Genomic DNA, 17,033 nt, shown 5'->3' on the forward strand with positions numbered 1-17,033 from the left:
ACACGTTAGAAGCACCTTTGGCAGTGATTACAGCAGTGAGTCTATTTGTGTAAGTCTCTAAGAGCTTTGCACATCTGGATTGTACAATATTTGCTCATTATTCTTTTAAAAATTCTTCAAGCTTTGTCAAGTTGGTTGTTGATCATTGCTAGACAGCAGTTTTCATGTCTTGCCATAGATTTTCAAACATATTTAAGTCAAAACTGTAACTAGGTCATTCAGGAACATTCAATGTCATCTTGGTATGAAACTCCAGTGTATATTTGGCCTTTTAGGGTTATTGTCCTGCTGAAGGGTGAATTTGTTTCCCAGCTTCTGTTGGAAAGCAGACTGAACAAGGTTTTCCTCTAGGATTTTGCCTGTGCTTAGCTATATTCCATTTATTTTTATCCTGAAAAACTCCCCAGTCCTTGCTGATGACAAACATACACATGACATGATGGTACCCAGTGATGTGTTGGATTTTCCCCCAAACATAACACTTTGTATTCAGGACAAAAAGTTAATTACTTTGCCACATTTTTTTACAGTATTACTTTAATTCCTTGTTGCGAACATTATGCATGTTTAGGAAAATGATGTATTCGCTCAAGTCTTCTTTCCTTTGCTCCATCCTCAGTTTTCTCTTATTACGACCATTAAACTCTGTAACTGTGCACCATTGGCCTTATGGTGAAATCCCTGAGGGGTTTCTTTCCTCTTAGGCAAATTAGTTAGGAAGGACACCTGTCTTTGTAGTGACTAGGTGTATTGATACACCATTCAAACCCTCATTAATAACTTCCCCATGCTCAAAGGGATATTCAGTGTCCGAAGTTTTATTTTTTTTTGCCAATCTGTGCCCTTCTTTGTGAGATATTAGAAAACCTCGCTAGAATTTGTGGTTGAGTCTGTGCTTGAAACTCACTAGTCGACTGAGGGACCTTACAGATAATTGTATGTGTGGGGTACAGAGGTGGGGTGAAGTCATTCAAAAATCATGTTAACCACTATTATTGCACACAGAGTGAGTCCATGCAACTTATGATGTGATTTGTTAACCACGTTTCTACTCCATGCCATTACAAAGAGGTTGAATATTCTTTAACTCAACGTTTCCTCTTTTCATTTTTCATTCATTTGTAAAAATGTCTAAAAACACAATTCCACTTTGACATTATGGGATATTATGTGTAGATCAGTGGCACAAACTCTCAACTGAATCGATTTTATATTCAGTCGGTCACAGGACAAAATGTGGAAAAAGTCAAGGGGTGTGAATACTTCAGGCGCTGCATGTTACACACCAGCTGTGGTTATGATTTGTTGTACGTGTTAGTTTGTGTATCCATAGTGCCTCTGCATCGCTCAAGTCTATGAGTTCATTGATAGGGAGAGGGAAGGCAGGTTCAGTAGTCAGGAAGAGAAAAAACCCAGCAGATTCCATCACCTCGGGTTGATGCTATTCCTGTCTCAGCCTGGGAGAAAGATCTGTGTGTCACAATGCCACCTTGTGGCTGTACTGGCTACAGACTCCACTCTGGGCTGATTGCGTAAGACTGCGCGGCGTATGAGTCATCACCCTTGAGTGAGGATAGATTGAAGGTGTGTGTGTGTGCGTGTGCAGTGTGTGGTGTGCGTGCGTTGTAAGGAGGAGGCTGTCTGGGCGGAGCTAGCAGCAGCGGATGAGATACACAATGAAATTAGGGCTTTCCCCTGTTTTTTTGTGGGACTGTAGAGGAATCACTACCCAAGGAATATGGCTTTAGTCATCCAGGGGAGAGGGAGAACACAGTGGCTGTGTTAGATCATTATGCCACTGGTTGTCTTATGCCTCACATATTAAGGCTAATGAGTCTTAAGTGCTGATATATCTAGCGATACCTTCTGCCCTCTCTCTTTGTTCAAGTGATTTTTCCATTCTCTCAGTGGTTGTCATACAAGAAGCCCAGGCATCTGTTCTGCAGCTGTGGAAAGACACAGAGCGCCACTGACACTGGAGCATACTGGACCTGGGGGGGGGTGTTTCCATTCAGAAAGGTCAACTAGCTATGACCATACCACACTGGGAAATGAGGAAATACTGTTTGGAGGAAAAGGAGAAACAGGAGTTGAAGAAGTAGGAGAGAAATGGGACTATATTAAGGAAGAGGGTGACATGGCTAAACAATATGAACAAAAGGCAATGGTTAACACGTGATTAAAATGTATATCGTTTTATTTTGTATCAGCTTCCTGGGCCAAAATTACAACAAAATCATTAATGTGACAAAACTACAAATGATGAGTGAGTGAGTGAGAGCTTCAGCACTAATACTAGCTATGATTTAGGCGAGAGATGGATGCAGGAGAGACAGGGTGGAATGAGGAGGTTGGATCTGAGTGGTTATTGAGTCGTGTCCATGGACGATAAGGATTGAAAGGCTGAGGAATGAGAGTAGCATGAAAACACAGGCGTGAGAATGGGCCTGCTCAAAGCAAGAGAATGACAGAGACGGGATGAGAATGATGAAATAACGTGTTGTTCTTTATCTTCAATTGCAGGGTGTTTCTGAAACATGACAGGGGTTTGTACTAAAGGTTACTAGGGTAATTGTCCCTATTCGGCTCAAAGGACCGTGACAAATGAGCAGCGTGGAGCAGTCGAAAAATATACTTCAGGAGACTTCAGCTAAGAGGCAGGGAACAAAAATGGACGGTGTGTGGGCCGGGGGAAAATTCACTTCGTCGTATTGATGTTTGTCAGTCACACGTTATCCATAAAGTATTCATTTTTAGAAATGTCTCTTTACCTCACTCTATCTCAGCTTTCCCAGAGGGTTGTGATTTGAGTTGTGTGTTTCCTTTGCAGGTCATGAAATAGGAGAAGCTAACAAACGTCTGACATCATGTCACAGTATCTGACTGTTCTGTTTATGACCCCTTTCAATTCTAGATTGTTCTGTGTGTCCTATTTCTCCTCTCTTGTATCTCTACTGTGTGTCTCCCCCTCTCTGTCTCTGACTCTCTGTCCTCCCTCTAGAATGCATAAGGCCCTACGTAGATTGAAAGTCGCAGAGCCGAGCTGGTCTGGTAGCTCAGGAGGGGGTTGACTGACACCATCTCCAGGTCCAGTGTGTACTCCTGGGGCCCCGTCACGGCCCGGGCTAAAACCAGCATGGCGCTGATGTTGTTGATTTGCTGAGAGAGACACAGAGATGATGGTGAGGTTAGTCAGGGTCCGTCGTACAATCCTAGTCTAAAAGTCAAGCAAACGTGTCTTACTAAGTCCTGTTATGATGCAATGTCTCAAAACTCAATGCAATATAATATGTTTCTTGGCCTCCTCTGTCATCATACATTCACAAGTCTATCGTCATATATTGACAAGGTGGATGGGAGGGTGACCCAGGCTGGTGCTGTACAGGGGCTGTTACACTATGGCTGTGCTCACTCTGATGTAGAAGTCTCCGTCGTGGTCTCCAGAGCGGATACGGAAGGTGTTGTAGGCTCCGGGGTAGACGCTGGTGGCCTGTATCTGGAAGATGTCTGACGGGACAGAGCGCTCTGACGTGATGCTCATGTAGCGCTGGACGATAGAGAAGGGTAGGTCTCGACAGGCCGGCTTGGTCACAGGACAAACACAGCGACTAGGGGAAAAATCGCAGGTTTTAGTCCTCTGGGGAGATATATGAGTTGTGCCATAGTGGCAGTCATGTTGCATAAAGCATCATTTCCTGAAATTTGACCTCATTAACGAGATGACTTGATGTGGTACTTTTGATTCTGTTTCATTTTATATTAAAACATAATATTTGATATTCATCACTAAATATTAAATATAGATTACGTCCTGTGATATTATCATGCTTGTCTGCAACCTGGACCCATGGGTAGATGTAACATAGTAAACTAAAATGCGGGACGCTCAAATTAGTATATGTGACGTTTGGTATGTTATGTATTAATTTGTGGATGTCCATCATTCATTTCATATATGTTACGAATTACAATTAGTATGATATGTTATGAATTACAATTAGCTGTGGCTAACGTTAGACTAGGTGTTAGGTTTAGGGGTTAAGGTTATGGTGTAGCTAACATGCTAAGTAGTTGCAAAGTAGCTAAAAAGTAGTTAAGTAGTTGGAAAATGGATAATTAGCATAAAATGCTGAAGTAGTCCTTGATGAAATTCGAACACACAACCTTTGGGTTGCTTGACATTCGCGTCCTTTCGTTTTTGCCTTGGTATGTAACCATACCATACCAAACATAACATACTAATTTGAGTGTCCCATATTTTTGTTTACTATGTTATGTCTAGTCTATGAGACCAGCCTGCATGTGTAGATACAATATTAAAAAGAGTAGTTGATAACTCAACCACTAGAGGGGTATATTGCAATATGAAGGAGCATGGTGAACTATCCTCAAACCAAGATGGATTACATTCAACTGTATTTGAACAGTGGCCATTTCCCCAAGAGATTTTCTGAAGCAGTTTTCATACAGCCAAAAAATGCTGGGGGAAATGAACTACTGTCCACACCTGTTATCAATGTAAGACTGGTTTCAATCTTCTAACAGCATTCTAATTGGACTGGAACATGTTCAACTGAAAAGATCACAGAATTGGAAAGAAATATGGAAAAAGCAATTGGCGCAATCTTCAAAATAATGTGAGCTATGCTCCATACAGAAGTTGATGATATGTTGAGATTTGTGACCAGGGCATAGTTTGATAATGGGAAAATGGTGTGTGTGTGTGTACCCATGTTTTAATAAATGTTCACTCACTTGTCAGATACTTGGACGTAAGGGCTCTGGCAACGGTTGGTGTCCACACACTGACTGGCACCGTGGATATTCACACATGTCTGTCCTTCAGTACATTGGTGCTCTCCGGTCTCACACTCGTTTATATCTGGGGAGGAGAGGGATCGAATGAGGGCCGGAGAAAGAGAGAATTGAAATGAATCGAATCAATTAGAATACTTTATCGTCCACTAACAACGAGGACAACGAAATAACACACAGGCACAGTTAGCTGACAGTGAAGGATGGGGAAAGGTGTTCAGAAAAACATTAAGAAGGAGAACAGATGGAGAGGGTGCTTACCCTGGCATAGTCGAGTGCCCAGCAGCTGGTAGCCTTCTGGGCACTGACAGGAGAACTTCCCGGGCTCATTGACACACTGGAACTGACACAGGTAACTAGAGTAGCTGCACTCGTCTATGTCTGCAGAGCGATGGAGGGAGAGGGAGGGGAACAACGTTTACGATCATAGCACAGCTGTTTTAACCAAGAAACAGAAGGAAAGCTTTTAATAAATGCAAGAAAGAAAGAGTAGCTTTTCTTTTCAGATCAAAGCACTGCTACTTTAATGACAGTATAGAGACAGACAGACAGACAGACAGACGTATCCTCTCACCATTGCAGGCAAAGCCATCAGGCCCAAGCTCGTAGCCCTGGTCACAGCGACAGAGGAAGGTACCGTAGGTGTTATAACACCGCTGCTGACAGGGGGCGCCCATGTCACACTCATTCACATCTGGAAGGAGGAGGAGAGGGAGAAGTCTATCAGTATATCAGTCAATATATTTTCTAACATCAGTCTGGATAGCCTGGGACTCTCTGTATGTGGGTGTGTGTATATCTGACCACGCCTTACCAATACAGGAGCGGTTGTTGCCGGCCAGCTGGAAGCCTGGTTCACACTGACAGGAGAAGGAGCCGGGGACGTTGACACAGCGATGCTGACAGTACCTGTATCTGCACTCGTCAATGTCTGACAACCCAGATGGAAGGAGAGCATTCAGAAACAGTTCCAGAGAGAAGGTGGAGATTGAGTTGACCAACCAGGTCGTTATGGTGAAGGAGACTTTGACTCAAGTGGCTTTCCTGGTTAAATAGAGGTCAAATAACATGCTACAATGACTAAGGAGAAGTTGACCTATACGGTGTATGTGACAAAACATATTAACATATTAATTGTGAATAAACTAAATGACCTTTCTGGTTAAATAGAGGTCAAATAACATGCTACAATGGCTAAGCTTAACCAAAACCATGAGGTGAGACCGCAAACAGTGAGTTGGTGCGACTCAGGCTAGTGGTTAGGCTGGTTAATGGGCGTCCTATTGGTTGTCTCTCAGGCCAGTGGTTAGGCTGGTTAATGGGCATCCTATTGGTTGTCTCTCAGGCCAGTGGTTAGGCTGGTTAATGGGCATCCTATTGGTTGTCTCTCAGGCCAGTGGTTAGGCTGGTTAATGGGCATCCTATTGGTTGTCTGTCAGGCCAGTGGTTAGGCTCGTTAGTGGGCGTCCTATTGGTTGTCTCTCAGGCCAGTGGTTAGGCTGGTTAGTGGGAGTCCTATTGGTTGTCTCTCAGGCCAATGGTTAGGCTAGTTAATGGGCGTCCTATTGGTTGTCTCTCAGGCCAGTGGTTAGGCTGGTTAATGGGCGTCCTATTGGTTGTCTCTCAGGCCAGTGGTTAGGCTGGTTAATGGGCGTCCTATTGGTTGTCTCTCAGGCCAGTGGTTAGGCTCGTTAGTGGGAGTCCTATTGGTTGTCTCTCAGGCCAGTGGTTAGGCTCGTTAGTGGGAGTCCTATTGGTTGTCTCTCAGGCCAGTGGTTAGGCTGGTTAATGGGCGTCCTATTGGCTGTCTCTCAGGCCAGTGGTTAGGCTGGTTAATGGGCGTCCTATTGGCTGTCTCTCAGGCCAGTGGTTAGGCTGGTTAATGGGCGTCCTATTGGTTGTCTCTCAGGCCAGTGGTTAGGCTGGTTAATGGGCGTCCTATTGGTTGTCTCTCAGGCCAGTGGTTAGGCTGGTTAATGGGCGTCCTATTGGTTGTCTCTCAGGCCAGTGGTTATTCTGGTTAGTGGGCGTCCTATTGGTTGTCTCTCAGGCCAGTGGTTAGGCTGATTAGTGGGAGTTCTATTGGCTGTCTTACCGATGCACTCGGTGCCAACCTTACGGTAACCCTCAGGACACTGGCAGGTAAAGGCTCCCGGTGTGTTGATGCACTGCTGGCTGGGCTGGCAGTCGTGTTCATCTCTCTCACACTCATTCACATCTGTGTGTGAGATATGGTAAAACAACACAATGTATTTAGTCATATGGATGTTAATACGGTTGAGGCACCAACAGCTGCCCCATTTTGTTCAATCATTATTCCTGTCTCATGCATTCCCCATCAACAACCCCTATCACCCAGACTCCAAGAACAACAGGACAAGCAGCTCTCTCAACCAGTGGTGGAAAAAGTACTCAATTGTCATACTTGAGTAAAAGTAAAGATACCTTAATAGAAAAGGACTCAAGTAAAACTGAAAGTCACCCAGTAAAATACTACTTGAGTAAAAGTCTAAAAGTATTTGTTTTTAAATATACTTAAGTATCAAAAGTAAATGTATAAATCATTTCAAATTCCTTATATTAAGCAAACCAAACAGTACAATTTTCTTGAATGTTTTTTTTATTGATGGATAGCCAGGGGCACACTACAAGACATAATTTACAAACGAAGCATTTGTGTTTAGTGAGTCCGCCAGGGCAGAGGCAGTAGGGATGCCCAGGGATGTTCTCTTGATAAGTGTGTGAATTGGACCATTTTCCTGTCAAAATGTAACGAGTACTTTCGGGTGTCAGGGAAAATGTATGGAGTAAAAAGTACATTATTGTCTTTAGGAATGTAGTGAAGTAAACGTTCCCAAAAATATAAATAATAAAGTAAAGTACAGATACCCCCAAAAAGTACTTAAGTAGTACTTCAAAGTATTTTGACTAAAGTACTTCACACCACTCCTCTCAACACTCTCCGTCCTCTAAAACTAAGAGCAGCTGTCCTCATGTGAAATCTCCACATTCCAGTACCAGCTATCCACCCCCCACCGACAAATACTCACACACACCCACACAAACTCCACAAACTCCCCAAACACACGCTTGATACAACCACCTGTCCCACACTAGTCTGCACTCATTCAGACTACATGCTTATTGCCCAATCACAAACAAGGCACGCACACCTTATTCAGTCCCTTGCAGCCACCTGTCTACCCCCCCTCCCTCCCTACTCTCTCACCCACACAGCTGTCTCCCTGGGGCTCATAGCCCAGAGGACAGGGGTTGAAGGGCTCTCTGGCGGTGCTCTCCAGGTTGGTCCCAGGCTGGCTGGGGGGGTCTGGAGCTGGGATGACTGAGGCAGAGCGGGGGAGGCACAGGTAGCCCCCGTAGTGGTTGAAGCACTTCATCTCCCCCTTACAGGCCTCCGGAATGGTCTCACACTCGTTTATGTCTGTCGGGGGAGAAGGAAAAGGACTGAAAAGACAGGACTGGTTGCAAGTTGTAATGCTCTCACTCGTTGCTTACAACTGATGGAGGGAAGAGAGGAGATGGGGACATGAGGATAATCGAGAGCCATTACCTTTGCAGTGCTGAGTCTGAGGATCCCATTGATACCCATCTGTGCATTCCTACAGATGGCATGAGACAGAGAGCGAGAGAGTCATATGCACTGAACAATCCAAATGACCTTTCATTTGAAGCTATTAGGTACATTTTAAATAATGGCTGTGTCACATTAACAGGAGGGTACCTAGTCATAGGCACAGAGGGGGAAAAGACACAGCAGGACTCCAGAGTACAGCGGAGGTCAACAGGAAAGAGAGGAGCAGCTGCAGTACAAAAGGGGTCAAATTATCAGTCTGGTGTATGGTGGGCGGGGAAGACAAGATAGAAGGAGAGGAGGGAGGGAGAGAAAAAGAGTCCTGGAATACCCATCCTTACCGTGTAGGTGTCACTTTCTGTAGGTGGCTGTGAAATAGCACTGCGGAGGAACACAGACACACACAGGATCGCCGCACACACGCCCTGCATGCTCACGGACTGACTGGCAGATAGGACCGGATCACACACGTAAACACACACCCTGGCACAGCCAGCGGGTCACACAGGTAGCGGTGCCTCCGGTCAGGACGAGAGAAACTGCCGGGTTGTTGTGGTGCTCAGAGCAGCGCAGCGGTATCTGGGGGGAGAGGGAGGGAGGGAGGGAGGGAGGGGAGAGAGTTACTTAGGAGACTCATTAACCTGGGTTGAGAAGAGAGGGAGTTAATTAACAACCTAGGTTGGAACAGCTTTCAATTCATCCACTTAATTAGAAAAACATAACACTCTGGCTGTGTGTTGACATCTAACACTTTTCTGAAGCCAGGCTCAGAACAGAAGTCAACACACACAACTCCCTTATGACTCAGACGTCGGTCATTATTTGTTAATCGAACACGTTCCCCCCAAATCCCCGCCAGTATGACGGAGAGGAAGCCCGTCTCCCCCTCCTGGCGAAAGGTCAATATAACGACGCATTCCATCCATCAGCTGAAAATAATCAAGTCAACCGTGTGGAAATCCTTTCATGTTAGCTCTCCATAGACAGCCCTCCGTTTCCCCAGACAGGCCCACTGTAACTGCACACACAAACGCTCACACAACAAACCTACAGTATACCAAAGTGAGCCATTAAACACAGCGCCTACATCTCAGGGTATTGTCTATCAATTTCAAGACAATACTTTCCGTTTCCCCAGACGCCGCAAGCTCCGACACAGATTTCTGCTCTGGTCATCCATCTAAATCACCGTCGCTGTCTAGTACCGCAGAATCCATTATTGTCTGCCTCTGAGTCTGACATCGTTCATCATCATGGCTAGTGTGTTATTCTTCGAAGTACTGCATATGGTGTCGGAGAAGCATGCAGACAGGACCACGCTGCTTTTTCTGACCAACCATCCTCCATTTAATGTTCTTGGAGAGTGGAAGCACAACTGTTAAAGTAGACCCTGTACCTAGACAAATAAATCCTCTATTCCAGCTCCCTCAGACAAAAAAAACAAACCAAGAGAAAGCAATAAAACATCTCTGAGTAACCGTTGTTCGTGCAAAAACCGTCAGTTAGAATTTGCTCCAGGCAAAATAATATATGAGGAAAGTTATAATCATTGCTTTCCTTACACGCATGCACACACGCACGCACACACAATGGTGAGACTTTTGTATGCTGTAATACTCAACCACTTGTCGCGCCCTCATGCACGCACGCACACACACACACGCACGCACGCACGCACACACACACACACACACACACACACACACACACTAACCTCAGGGAGGCCAAGCAAGAAGCCACAGAGCAACGTGTGTACCCACACAAACATGCTAACTGTCTTACATCATAGTTCAAATGTAGCCTACCCTTCCTTCTCAAGCACCAAAACAAATGTTCAACTGAGTTCCCAGGACAACTATATACACAGTCAGTGCACCTGTCACAATTTCACAATCTTTCAAACACTCCCAAAAGTGAGGTATTTTAGTGGACCTTGCATCATATCGTCTTCAATAGGTCTGCATCGTATGCATGAGTATACACACACTGTACCCCTGGACACCCACGTACCCCTGGACACACACTGTACCCCTGGACACACACTGTACCCCTGGACACACACTGTACCCCTGGACACACACTGTACCCCTGGACACACACTGTACTGCTGAACACACACTGTACCCCTGGACACACACTGTACCCCTGAACACACTGTACCCCTGGACACACACTGTACTGCTGGACACACACTGTACCCCTGGAAACACACTGTACCCCTGGACACACACTGTACCCCTGGACACACACTGTACCCCTGGACACACACTGTACCCTTGGACACACACTGTATCCTTGGACACACACTGTACCCTTGGACACACACTGTACCCTTGGACACACACTGTACCCTTGGACACACACTGTACCCTTGGACACACACTGTACCCCTGGACACACACTGTACCCCTGGACACACACTGTACCCCTGGACACACACTGTACCCTTGGACACACACTGTACCGCTGAACACACACTGTACCCTTGGACACACACTGTACCCCTGGACACACACTGTACCCCTGGACACACACTGTACCCCTGGACACACACTGTACCGCAGGACACACACTGTACCGCAGGACACACACTGTACCCCTGGACACACACTGTACTGCTGAACACACACTGTACTGCTGGACACACACTGTACCCCTGGACACACACTGTACTGCTGGACACACACTGTACCCCTGGACACACACTGTACCCCTGGACACACACTGTACCCCTGGACACACACTGTACTGCTGGACACACACTGTACCCCTGGACACACACTGTACCCCTGGACACACACTGTACCCCTGGACACACACTGTACCCCTGGACACACACTGTACCCCTGGACACACACTGTACTGCTGAACACACACTGTACCCCTGGACACACACTGTACCCCTGGACACACACTGTACCCCTGGACACACACTGTACCCTTGGACACACACTGTATCCTTGGACACACACTGTACCCTTGGACACACACTGTACCCTTGGACACACACTGTACCCTTGGACACACACTGTACCCTTGGACACACACTGTACCCCTGGACACACACTGTACCCCTGGACACACACTGTACCCCTGGACACACACTGTACCCTTGGACACACACTGTACCGCTGAACACACACTGTACCCTTGGACACACACTGTACCCCTGGACACACACTGTACCCCTGGACACACACTGTACCCCTGGACACACACTGTACCGCAGGACACACACTGTACCGCAGGACACACACTGTACCCCTGGACACACACTGTACTGCTGAACACACACTGTACTGCTGGACACACACTGTACCCCTGGACACACACTGTACTGCTGGACACACACTGTACCCCTGGACACACACTGTACCCCTGGACACACACTGTACCCCTGGACACACACTGTACTGCTGGACACACACTGTACCCCTGGACACACACTGTACCCCTGGACACACACTGTACCCCTGGACACACACTGTACCCCTGGACACACACTGTACCCCTGGACACACACTGTACTGCTGAACACACACTGTACCCCTGGACACACACTGTACCCCTGGACACACACTGTACTGCTGAACACTTATACAGCCACAATATGAGGACACGTCAAAATCCGCTTTGGTACTGTGGTTCTCTTATAGCGCGGGATAAATCTGACCTAAAACCACCAAAAAAACAAACTGTCCGCCAGTTGAGAGTCCAGTAACTCAGTCACCCAGACCTGTGAGCAGCAGGCAGACGTGGGTAGGTGCTGCGCTTCCGCCGCTGACCAGTGAGCACCAAGTGGTGGTTGGACCTCTGGAATGCCCGTGGCAAGGATGTGGGCTGCAGTTCCCAGTAGGGATACCCTGCCATCACGGTGTTTCTCAGAGTATCAGGTTTTGGGAAAGCCCCCACATGGTTCATGTAGGACAGCTGCTGCCAATCCTACAGCCTCTGGTCTCTGAGTGGGAGGATGGTCCATCACTCTGACAGTCCTCCACACGCCAACCACTGGTCTTTCCATTGTTTGTGATTCTGGTTACAACAGGTGTTGGTGAACAACGCTACACTTGACATTTACCAGTGTAGCATGGTCTACCATGTACAGCAGTACACATTGTTCACAGAAATACAGTAATTATATGGCCCTGTATTTACTTGGATTGAAGAGGAAATTCTGCAACTCTTGGAGGACAGATGATGTTGATACAGATGCTGTCTTTACTTGGTCCAGGTGCATTCCTTATATTACTGGCATCCAGTGGAGACTGCTGAGGGGAGGACTGCTCATAATAATGGCTGGAACGGAGCGAATGGAATGGCATCAAACACATGGGAAACCATATTCCGTTCCAACCATTACCACAAGCCCGTCCTCCCCAATTAAGGTGCCACCAACCTCCTGTGCTGGCATCAGTAGTCTGTTAACTCCTGCAACAGGGGGCACCCCTCTCCTTGAATCCACACTGTCAGCAGAATGACCAAGCAAAATAACAGCAGGGTCATAAAGAAATGACTTCATGGGGACTAGACAGAACACCCAGCGAGACCACACACACAGGTATACACACACAGAGCAACATACACAAACACACATAGACTATACACACGCATCTACACACGCACACACCGGTGGGAGACCCAACCAGAGACGGTCGGGTCTTGTGATGTGTATATCTAGCCGGCTTTGATCCGTTCTGCTCTGTTGTGCATGGAGCTGCTCTCTCTCTAGCACGGTGGCCCGGTGGGCTCATGCTGTGCTCGGTTCCCCTCGCTGCACTGAACCTGCCACCTTGCGGGCCAGAAACTCTTATATGTTATACCAGTAAACTCCTGTGGTGTGAGATTTCTCTCATATTGCCGGACAGTAGAACTACAGAAAAAACATCAAACATAACAGTTCCCAATGGGCACAGGGCTGTAGTCAGATGGAGAGGGAAGCTAGTGGGAGCCAGGCATGGAGAGCTGGCTGGGCCAAAGTGATACAGTGGGTATCATGTGTTTACCCCTCTTGGATTTTTTCACATTGGTCTCCACAAAAATACTCTGTAATGTCAAAGTGAAAGAAAAAGTCTACACAGGTTAGAAACACCTTTGGTTGTGATTACAGCTGTAAGTCTCCTTAGGTAAGTCTCTAAGAGCTTTGCACACCTGGATTGTGCAATAGTTTTTATTTCACATTTATTTAACCAGGTAGGCTAGTTGAGAACAAGTTCTCATTTGCAACTGCGACCTGGCCAAAATGAAGCATAGCAGTTCGATATATACAACAACACAGAGTTACACATGAAATAAACAAAACATACAGTCAATAATACAGTAGGGGAAAAAAGGGGGGAAAAGTCTATATACAGTGAGTACAAATGAGGTAAGATAAGGGAGTAAGGAAATAAATAGGCCATGGTGGCGAAGTAATTATAATATGGCAATTAAACACTGGAATGGTAGATGTGCAGAAGATGAATGTGCAAGTAGAGATACTGGGGTGCAAAGGAGCAAGATAAATAAATACAGTATGGGGATGAGGTAGTTGGATGGGCTGTTTACAGATTGGCTATGTACCAGTGCAGTGATCTGTGAGCTGCTCTGACAGCTGGCGCTTAAAGCTAGTGAGGGAGATATGAGTCTCCAGCTTCAGTGATTTTTGCAGTTCGTTCCAGTCAATGGCAGCAGAGAACTGGAAGCAAAGGCGGCCAAAGGATGAATTGCCGTGGAGGGTGACCAGTGAGATATACCTGCTGGAGCGCGTGCTACGAGTGGGTGTTGTTATCGTGACCAGTGAGATATACCTGCTGGAGCGCGTGCTACGAGTGGGTGCTGCCCATTTGCACATTAATGTTTTCAAAATGTGTCAAGATGTTGGGGATCGTGGCTAGACAGCAATTTTCAAGTCTTGCCATAGATGTTCATGCAGATTTAAGTCAAAACTGTAAGTTGGCAACTCAGGAACATTCATTGTCTTCTTGGTAAGCAATTTTGCCTTGTGTTTTAGGTTATTGTCCTGCTGAATGGTGAATTAATCTTCCAGCGTCTGGTGGAAAGCAGACTGAAGCAGGTTTTCCTCTAGGATTTTCCTGTTTCTTTTCATCGTGAAAAACTACCCAGTCTTTGCCAACGTAAAGCATACCCATACCATGATGCAGCCACCACCAAGCTTGAAAATAAGGAGGCAGTTACTCAGTGATGTGTTGTGTTGGATTTACCCTAAACATAAGGCTTTGCATTTAGGCCAAAAAGTGTATTCCTTTGTCGTGTTTTTGTTGTTGTTGCAGTATTACTTTAGTGCCTTGTTCCATACAAGATGCATGTTTTGGAATGTTTAGTATATTTGTACTCTTCTTTTCACTCTGTCATTTAGGTCATTATTGTGGAGTCCCTACAATGCTGTTGATCCATCCTCAGTTTCCTCCCATCACAGCCATTGAACTCTGTAGCTGTTTTAAAATCCCCAATGGCCTCATGGTAACATCCCTGTACTGCAGCTCAGTTCAGGAGGACGACTGTATCTTTGAGGTGTCTGGGTGGTTTAATACATCATCCACAGCATAATTATTAACATGACCATGCTTTAAGAGATATTCAATGTCTGATTTGTTATTGTTACCCATCTACCAATCACTGCCCTTCTTAATGATGCTTACAAAAAGCTCCCTGGTCTTTGTACTTGAATCTGTGCTCGAAATTCAATACTTGACTGAGGGACCTTAAAGATGTTGTATGTATGGGGGCAGAGGCATGCTTAATCATTTAAAAATCATGTCAACCCCTATTATTGCACACAGAGTGAGTCCATGTAACTTATGTGATTTGTTACTCCAAATTTTACTGAATACTTTTTCAACAACTACATTTTAGTTATTCCTTTTTTTTATTTATTTTTTACATTTGTAGTTTTCTTTTCACTTTGACATTATGGAGTATTTTGTGAAGATGGAAAAAAAATCCCAACTAAATCCATTTCAATCCCACTTTGTCACACAACAAAATGTGGAAAAATCCAAGGGATGTGAATACTGATGATATGCTGTAGTAACTAGATGAGATGACGTGTGCCAAGGGGGAGTTTGGTATTTTAATAGTTGACCCTACTCGCCGTGCCTCTGTGCTCTCTCCTGAATCACTCTAGTCAGACCAGCCTTACTACTAATTTTGGCCTATGAACACAGAATTATTTCTGTCAAATGTTAGTAATTAAGAGTACATAAACACAGTGAGAAAATGGTGCCCTGCTCTGCACAGAAGTGGTCTGTAAAGGAATAAGAAGGCCGTGTCCTGCCCTGTGATGTAATGTGTGTGTGTATGGGAGGGAGGGTGTGTTAAGAGTGTTTAATGCCATTGGGTGGCACCTGTCTCTCTAGTTTGTGGTTGTCCCTTGGTGTGTCCATACGGTAACGTAGGCCTGTCTGCTCCTCCTCACACTAAAACAAGTCTTTCCAGCAAACAAATCCTGTACTTAGGGTTTCATCCAAGCTGACCATGTCTGGCAGGCATTTCATGAATCAAGTTCGCAGGAGATATTTGTAGACTTTGCGATTGTGACATTACATAGTTGTGAAATAGTAGTTGGATCTGTACAAGAGTTTTGCAATACATTTCCATTTACAACTACTCTCTTACACATGCTCTCTGTCCCTTCCTCTCCCTCTCTCTCTCTCTCTCCCTCACACTCACGTACACACAGGGCTTTGCCACCTCAGCTCTTGTAAGGATCCAACTGTAGCCGTGGAGGTTGAGTGGAAAGCAATGGTGTGGCTGTGACGTGTCCTCCCCCTCCAGGAGCAGAGGGTAAGAGGCACGTTTTTCTTTGTGATGTAATACACTCACGCACTTGGTTAATCTCTCTCTCACAATCACAAAGGCTCTCATAGACACACCCGCTCCCTCTCTCTCTTTCAAACCCGTGCACACACAAAGTCATTGTGAAACATGGTGAACTCACAGGCAAGTCTTCTTCCTTTGTGTGAATTCGTCTTCTTCCTGTTATCTTCTGGTCCCTGGTTTGAGTCCGTGTAGTGCTGTTCTAGTCCCCTGGCGGTGGTGGTCCCTGATGTGGTGGGAGTGTGGAGAGCAGAAGTGGTCCCTCTATCTGTCCTGCTCCTGCCTCTATGGCCCTGAGAGAGTGAGTGGGCAGATCGACAGCTGGAGCAGCTGAATGCATGCAGGGGAGGGCGAGAAAGAGAGAGAAGGAAAGAGGCAGAGAGGAAAGAGGGACAGCCCATTCCTACCCCCCCTCTGGCCCCCTGCACTGCCATCCTCCACCCTCCCACTGACCCCCCCTCCCTGACCCCCCAGGATGCAAATTCCTGGTCTGCGGCCCAAATTCCAAATCCGTCCAAATCGCAGGCGGAACAACAACTTGCATAGATTCACACACACACTCCCCCTCCCCCCTGTGCCCCCACTCACAGGTCACACAACGCTCCTGGTTTCATTTAAAATCACCCCCCACAGCTCGCTCCCCCAATCTATCTATCCTTACTTCCCCCATCTTTTTCTCTTTCTGTACAGCCACTAAGTTTTCCCTCGCTCCGGTCCAATCTGACACAGGCAGATATTTATAGCTTGGGAGAGAAGTTGGTGGAATGTGGACAAAAATTAGAGCGAAGGAGAGAGGAGAGAGACACAAGCC

General features: G+C 46.1%; 1 protein-coding gene across 1 annotated transcript; it reads right to left on the minus strand.

The window, feature by feature from the left end:
- Positions 1-2,179: 2,179 nt before the first annotated feature.
- Positions 2,180-16,618, minus strand: LOC110504978 (EGF-containing fibulin-like extracellular matrix protein 2). Its single transcript, XM_021583894.2, has 11 exons — positions 16,344-16,618; positions 8,749-8,986; positions 8,387-8,435; positions 8,045-8,257; positions 6,911-7,033; positions 5,630-5,746; positions 5,390-5,509; positions 5,077-5,196; positions 4,756-4,882; positions 3,413-3,608; positions 2,180-3,159 (listed from the first exon to the last, which is right to left on the minus strand). The coding sequence occupies exons 2-11, from the start codon at positions 8,836-8,838 to the stop codon at positions 2,998-3,000; spliced, it is 1,317 nt and encodes a 438-aa protein (XP_021439569.1). The 5' UTR covers positions 8,839-8,986; positions 16,344-16,618; the 3' UTR covers positions 2,180-2,997.
- Positions 16,619-17,033: the final 415 nt, after the last annotated feature.

This window comes from Oncorhynchus mykiss, chromosome 31, assembly GCF_013265735.2.
Source record: "Oncorhynchus mykiss isolate Arlee chromosome 31, USDA_OmykA_1.1, whole genome shotgun sequence".
NCBI lineage: Eukaryota > Metazoa > Chordata > Actinopteri > Salmoniformes > Salmonidae > Oncorhynchus > Oncorhynchus mykiss.